Here is a 7,945-nt window from a genome sequence, read left to right as displayed (position 1 = left end):
CCACGCGCGGACAAACTTTAGAGCCGAGAGGAAGAGGTAAGCGCTACTTGATTTCTTCTAAAAACCGTATTAATTCTTCCTTTTCTTGAACATTTTTCATGCAAAGAAATACATTTTCTACACCACGGTAGCAGGAATAAAATCTGGAACCAGCAGTTTTACATTAGATAGGGTAGGACAGTTTGAGCTATGCGGAATGCAATGCTATGTGCGCTAGCTATACTTCTTTGCTACTGTACGTTTATAAATGCAATATATAAGCTGAGCGAAGCTAATACCCCAATTATTTACCTAAAGTTATTCCGGGAAGTTATACTATCAGATCTACTATAGCACCACATGTAAAACCATTTATTTACACCCATTTAAGTAGAATTTATGATAAACTAGTGTTTGATTGGTTATTCCAAACAAAACTCAATACACCATGTGATTTATATTAACCAGGAAAAACTATATACCACGTAATTCATTATACCAGGCAAAACTATAAACAATGTGGATGATATTAACCAGGATAAAATTATATACCCTGTAATTCATTATACCAGGCAAAACTATAAACAATGTGGATGATATTAACCAGGATAAAATTATATACCCTGTAATTCATTATACCAGGCAAAACTATAAACAATGTGGATTATATTAAACAGGCAAAACAATGTACCATGCAAATCATTATACCAGGCAAAACTATATACCATGTGGATGATATTAACCAGGCAAAACCATGTACCATGTAATTCATTATACCAGGCAAAACTATATACTATGTAATTCATTATACCAGGCAAAACTATATACCATGTGGATGATATTAACCAGGCAAAACCATGTACTGTGTAATTCATGATACCAGGCAAAACTATAAACAATGTGGATGATATTAACCAAGCAAAACCATGTACTGTGTAATTCATTATACAAGGCAAAACTATATTCCATGTGATTGATATTAACCAGGAAAAAAATATATACCATGTAATTCATGATACCAGGCAAAACTATAAACAATGTGGATGATATTAACCAGGCAAAACAATGTACCATGCAAATCATTATACCAGGCAAAACTATATACCATGTGGATGATATTAACCAGGCAAAACAATGTACCATGTAATTCATTATTCCAGGCAAAACTGTATACAATGTGATTCATTATACCAGAGGTTTTTAACAGTTTTTCTCTCCTGTAATCTTTTAACTATAAAATTACTTAAATGGTTCCCCCATCCTTCTCTCCCATCTCCACATATACATATAATTTCATGAAAATGACTGGAATATGTTCTATTGCATTATATTTATTAGTAAAACATAGCCTTCTATTAACGAACAAATAAAACAAACCTCCCACCATTAACCTATTTATTTTCTAAAGCAGTGAAGTGTTTGGGGGGAAAAGCTAGAAACAGGGACAATCACTTATATTGCATGTATACAATGGTGATGTATGATAATGATTAGAATGTTAGAAATAAAATTACAAACAAATATTATAGATCTCTCTCTACTGATAGAGTAGAGAGAGATCTATAATATTTGTTTCATTTTGGTCATTTTCCCACTGATTTGTTGTTCAGAGCAATAAACACTATACAACAATATTTTGCCATTGTGTACAAAAAATGGAATGTGTACCAAAAAAAAACAAACAAGGCTAATCGCTGTAATAATATAATAATATAATAATATTCTGAATATACGTCAATATAATGGACTACATGTACTGGACTTGCATCTCAAATCAGTATCATTAATGATATGTAAAGGGATATAGTCAAAAATATGTTCTGTCTCTGACTTCACCTGTGTTGGCAAATTTGTGGTTTGAGCTCCAGAGATATCACGAAACTTTTAAGCTGCCCAGCAATGATATAATAAACGATTTGATGTCATTTGCTTCTTAGACATTGTTAATAGATTAACATCATATCCAATGAATCTTCCCAACTATCCAATAGACACTGCTCATGCGCATATACACACGATTTACCATCATTACTAAGCTGTTTGTGACAAATGCAATATTATTAATAGTATTATTTTGCATAATTGTCAAACAGCTATTTAATTAAACTGTCAACGTTTGATGTCTCTTTATTACAAAACTGTATAGGACATTAATTATTACATTATTTGCTTTGGTTTCGAAGCGCAAAATTTTGGCAGAAAACATCAGGTCTATATCACTGGAATTGCTCTTTTAGGACCAGAAAGTCTGTACATAAAATGTTTTCTTGTTGCTTGTGCAATTTTAAAAGCGCGTGAACTCCTACATAAATTTCGTGATGACAGTATGACAATGTGAGCTTTTATCAACTAGTTTGACAATTTAATTAGGGAATGCCATCCAATGGCTAAATGTAAACACTGTGTTTGAGCTTTTGTATGGTATTTGGATAGTTTTATTTTGGAATTGGTTTTGAAGTAACATCTGGTTGCTTTTGTCAGATTTGGCAACACTTCTACTGATGAAAATGTGATAGGAAGCGGTCAATGGAGACACATGATACACATGCAAATTCCAGACAGATATTAATATCAAGTTTGAACAGGCTGTCTGGGATTATCAGACCATCTTGAGCTCATGTGTCAGTCTATGATTTTCCTGATGCCTCCTATTTCCTACTATTAAATGACCTAAAGAAACATCATGCAATACGTATGCAATGCAACGTGGCATGACGATAAACAGTCCGTTATTTCCTGTCAGAATAGTTTCCCACTCAGATCAAGCGAATACCAAGTATAAATCAGGTTTATACAAGCAAACACAGACTATATTCAAATGGATTTTGTGTCTTTATATAAAATATCTGATATAGGCATGTATGGAAAAATGTAACGCATGTACAGACTCATTGCATTCAGACATCATGATTAAAGGAAGAGTCGAGCATTTTATGCAATGAAATATGCAGAATGTTCCCCCAACCCCCCAGTCAGGGAACCGACCCCAGCCACTCTTAGTGCCGGTCCCACGCGCGGATAAATGGGGAGGGTTGCGTTAGGAAGGGCATCCAGTGTAAAATGTGCCAAATCAAACATGCGGATGATCCGCTGTGGCGACCCCTAACGGGAGAAGCCGAAAGAAAGTTTTTTTCCCCTCAAAGCACACGAATAATCCTAACTTGAACCGACACACTTTTATCAGTTGTTATGCATCAATTGTAGCAATGGTTAAAGCACTTTTCATTCATTAAATGTAGCCTAAATAATTAGGCTGAGATTCACATGGCTTTTTACAGTTCTGTACCCTAAATAATAGTTTTTTATTTTTTTATACCTGATGTAAATCTGCATGCGACCATTTCAACATTTTTCTCGGCGTTAAAATTGATTGACTCTGTCTGAATTACAGTAAGTGAAAAATATCTGTTCCTTTACAGCAGTGTCTTACATTCAAGTACCTGACAGATACTATTGTTACACACCAGAACATTAAGATTTAGCTAGCTAAGCAGATATTGTCAGCACGCAGAAGTCGAAGTGATTTACAGAATTTTCTCGCGTTTTATTACCTGATTGCTGAGTCTAGCTCCAATTGTGCTGCTGCATTGATCAGTCAATTAACATGATGTAGTGAGAGCAATATAAAGTTACTGCAAGCATTCAGAAGCATTGCATTTTTAAGCCTTTACGGTTTGTATTGGCAATACTTTGTCTACAATAATCCTCCGCTGTCAACAATGTTGGTTTTGTCACTCGGGTACTTGCTTCATCTCGGCCCGAGACTCTGAGCTTCACAGGCTCATATTAATGTTATTGATCAATGTCAGCTTCTCCGCCTCTCAATTCTGATCTAAAGGGAGTTTGACTTTCTGCCTTCAGCAGCTTATAGACTTATAGTAAATGTTTTTTTCATTACAGTCTCTGTCTCTTTCTCTACCTTGAGCTTTCACTGCAATAACTCGTCTGCTTTATTACATACAGTTTTCAAAAATGTGACAACTGGCAAACCGAATCAAAGCTTCAATAATCAAAATGATGCTACTAGTGTTGACAACTGAAACTAGAAATGGAGGGGTGGGGGGCAGTGTGTGACTGTGTGACACTATATAAACCAGATATTTTCCCTCTTTGCTTTTTGCTCTTAAATGTTGCACCTTGTTTTCAAAGGTTAATACATTTGTTTTGATATAATCCATTTTTTTTCTATCTTGCTGGTTGATTACTTGCAATTATTGTTTGTGGCGAATTATTTTGAAGTGCTTTCAGACTGATCAGACATGACTGGAATAACAAGACAACGTTGATAATTAACCACGCTGCTCCGAGTTTCAGTTCGACTATATGATGAAGAGCACTGTAGAGTCTAAATGAAGTCTCAGTGATGAATTAAATCCATAAAATCATTTTCGACCCTAATGTGGAAAAATCCCTACCGAGACTGACCTCAGGGCATTCAATTCATCATGCTTTACTATCAAACTAAGGGTGGGCGGATGGCACAAATGTAGCCACGATTCTCAATAGTATTTCTGTGATACATGAAATGTGTCATGACATGTAGAACTTCTAACAATAGATCGTGGCATCGTTTTTCACATACTGTATGTTGACATTATGTTGTCATAGTTTCCAGCCTTGTATAATAATTGCATTTTTGGTAGGAGTGTGTATTAGGTGAAAAAAAAAAAACACAACCTGATTCAGGCTGTCATGTTTAAAAATAATTGTTTTGGTATCTAAATATAACCATTGAAATACAGTCAAGCACAAATCTTTATTCTTCTCCAACAGCATTATCTTACAATGGACTCAGAAACAGCTCACTCAGAAGGCTCATCACCGAACAAATCAAACCACTCTAGCAGAGAGGAAACTTCTCCACCAGCCCCAGACGTGTCCGTACCGGAGGGTTCAGACACACAGCCTGCAGGTAAGAGAATAAAGGTTAAGATGAGTTTCTACAGGTCACAGGGATTTTATAAGTCCACTGCACTACTACACTGTAGAGTAACTGACTGAATGTCAAGATCTATTTTATACTTTTTTTATTTTCCTTCCCCTCCTAATTACGTGATTCTATTTTTTTTTTTTTTTTACGAACAATGCTGAAGTTATGGAATTCGTTCCCTCGAAATGTCATGATATAATTGCATATTTTCATGAAGTATTACATGATATTTTTGGCATGTTGTCTAATACTATTACATTATTCATTTCCCTAAACATATCTGTTCATGCAATCATACAATGCAGTGACACAATATGACTCCATGTTCCATGTTGTGTGTGTGTGTGTTAGTAGGAGATCTGAACGAAAAGACAATTTTACCAACGTCAGAGGAAGAGGATACTCACTCCAAATGCCTGGTAATTCACTTATTTATGCTAAATTAGAGGCTTTTAAACACAGTCACTGATGAATTACCTCACACTCATTGTGATTCTTATCTGATTGTAATCTGCAATTCACAATTTCTCTTGCCTGAGGCTTTCAAGCCTGACATCCTTGCATACTAATCAGCGCTGTTTTATTTGTGTTACTAAGGCTTTCTGGTGATGTGAGCGAATTGTTGATTCATTCCCTTGCAAACACTGTAGCCTGTAAGGCTCTGCCGGACCATCTTCATTTACTATGCCTCATTGATTACACAAATTCAGCAAATGCACACAGGCCGACCAATGAAAACATCACTTTTCTCCCACCAGCTGCTCGCAGTCAGAGTGGAAATAGGAAAATCCTTTGTGAAATTGTAATCTATACACATAAATGAGTGCAATACTCCGTTTTATCACTTAAAGAGGAAGAAAAATAACCTCTGCTTACTACAGTGCCTGAGGAATGCCTAAGTAGCAGCGGAGAAAGAATAAGCGGGAATGCGCAGGGTGAGAGGGACCGAACGGGTCAGTGAACCTGCTGCAACTCTGTCCTTGGCATCATTGACATTAATAGAATTAATTATAGCCCTCTGGCTGGTAAAAGAGCAATGGCATTTACATGGAGTGTTCCTGCAGCCCCTGCTGGGAGACCCTGTAGAAGTGGCAGCTGGCAACCAGAGAGAGCTGGATCGCATTATACCGCCATTCATTAACGCCGCACGCTCATAGACAAAGGTCTATACTGTTAAATGAATTACGGTTATTGTTGATTCTCGCACGTAATATCTACGCTTTAGGGAAATTATAAGACACAAACATGTTCTTAATCACATAAGTGCTACTTGAAATCAGTAAAGTGTTTCCAGATAGATAGATAGATAGATAGATAGATAGAGACAGACAGACAGACAGACAGACATGAGGTGGTATCAAAAAAGTTTCGAGACTAGCTATGTTCATAAGCAAGTACTTTATTTATCTACGTTTACACACTGTCAGCTTTAAAATAGTCCTCTTGCAGATCAAAACAGCGTCTTAAAATCTCCTTTAAATGCATGTCAAGCACCTTCTGCTATTTGTGTCAGAGATCCACAACAGTGTCAAAACAGAGATCTTTAACCTGGATCTTCATCTTTAGGAAGAGGCAAAAAGTGAGATTATGTTGATCGCTCGCCGACAATCATTATGCACAAGTTGCTGAACGGTTTCGACATTTTCGGGGGGGTTGAGCTCGTCTAAGGTCTTCCTGATCTTTCGTCGTCTTCCAGTGACGTCCTTCCCCTCTTGAAGTGCATGCGCCCCTCAAAACACCTCGGCAACTCGTTGCAGCATCGCCATATGCTACATGTATATCATGTTAAACGTCTCTGCTGCAGAGTCGCCCAGTTTCACACAGAATTTCACGTTTCCTCTTTGTTCTAAGTTGCTATCCATGATGAAATTGCAGACGTGATAGCACACACTGTGACAATAGCACCAGGGGTGTAACAGTACACAAAATTCATGGTTCAATACGTACGTCGGTTTTTTAGTCACGGTTCGGTTTGATTTCATACGGTAAATGGAAAAGTTTAACAGTTTACAATTGTTAAACCCCATTTGAAATCCATTCTTTAGTTTTTCATGCATGTGCAAAACAAATCTTATTTCCGGTATGGAGTAAGCAGCCACAGTGACACTGTGCTAACGCTAGTTTTTTTTTTTTTTTTTTTTTTTTTCTTTTTTATTAATCCCTCTGCATTGTTGTGTTTAATAATAAAGTTTATTAATAATAATAATAATTAAAATATGCGCTCAAAGTGCAAGGCGGAGACTAAACAAACTTGCGGTCCGCCACTTAATATGTTCCTGAGGGAACTCGGTTTTCAACTATATTCCGCATGTAAAAAGGATAGCATTCGGTACACATGTGCACCGAACGGAAAGCCCTGTAGTGAAAAATCTCTGTAGGATTACTTGAACCATTACACCCCTAGTTAGTCTCAAAACATTTTGATACCACCTCATAGATAGAACGATAGAGAGACCTTATAAATGACTTCACTTCATATGAAAAACAATGGCAGTAATTGAACTGGTTGCCAGGTTGTGGGTGGTGATGCCTGGAAGAACTGAACTGTTTTGATAAGATTTTTTTCAATTGCGTTTATTGATTCATTGGCTGTTTTTATAACGCTTCATGAGTTAACTGCATTCTGTTAGCACTGTGGGTTTCTGGGAATGTGTTAAAGTGCACGGTTCTCACTTAAGCTGCTTGGAGAGCTGGTAGCGTCATCTACACTACACTACACTACACTACACTACACTACACTATACTACGCTACACTACACTACACTACACTACACTACACTACACTACACTACACTACACTACACATCTACACTTTGGCTGCAGCGCGTTGTTAGCATTTGAGAGCGTTTTACCGTTCTTTGGAAAAGGATTATGTATATGTGTCTAATTTTGAAGTAGCCTGCGCAGGTAGCTACATGCTACCCGGGTATTTTATTTGAATGTATTCTTTGCAGTGTAATACGTGTGTAGAGTTTTATGATTTTCATGTATTCAGTGGTTTTATTGACATCTTCATGATTAAGATGATGATATACT

At 36.8% G+C, this 7,945-nt stretch overlaps 1 protein-coding gene across 1 annotated transcript in view; it reads left to right on the top strand.

Moving 5' to 3' along the window:
• Positions 1-7,945, top strand: part of dnah2 (dynein, axonemal, heavy chain 2) — a 161,853-nt gene continuing 153,908 nt past the window's right edge. The window contains 3 exon segments of the mRNA XM_046851713.1: positions 1-36; positions 4,753-4,891; positions 5,261-5,328. Of these exon segments, the coding sequence (XP_046707669.1) occupies positions 4,765-4,891; positions 5,261-5,328 (195 nt within the window). The 5' untranslated portion in view covers positions 1-36; positions 4,753-4,764.

This window comes from Silurus meridionalis, chromosome 6, assembly GCF_014805685.1.
Source record: "Silurus meridionalis isolate SWU-2019-XX chromosome 6, ASM1480568v1, whole genome shotgun sequence".
In the NCBI taxonomy this organism is placed as follows: Eukaryota; Metazoa; Chordata; class Actinopteri; order Siluriformes; family Siluridae; genus Silurus; species Silurus meridionalis.
Note: the sequence above shows the minus strand (reverse complement) of the source record. Positions and strands in the feature narration are given on the sequence as shown.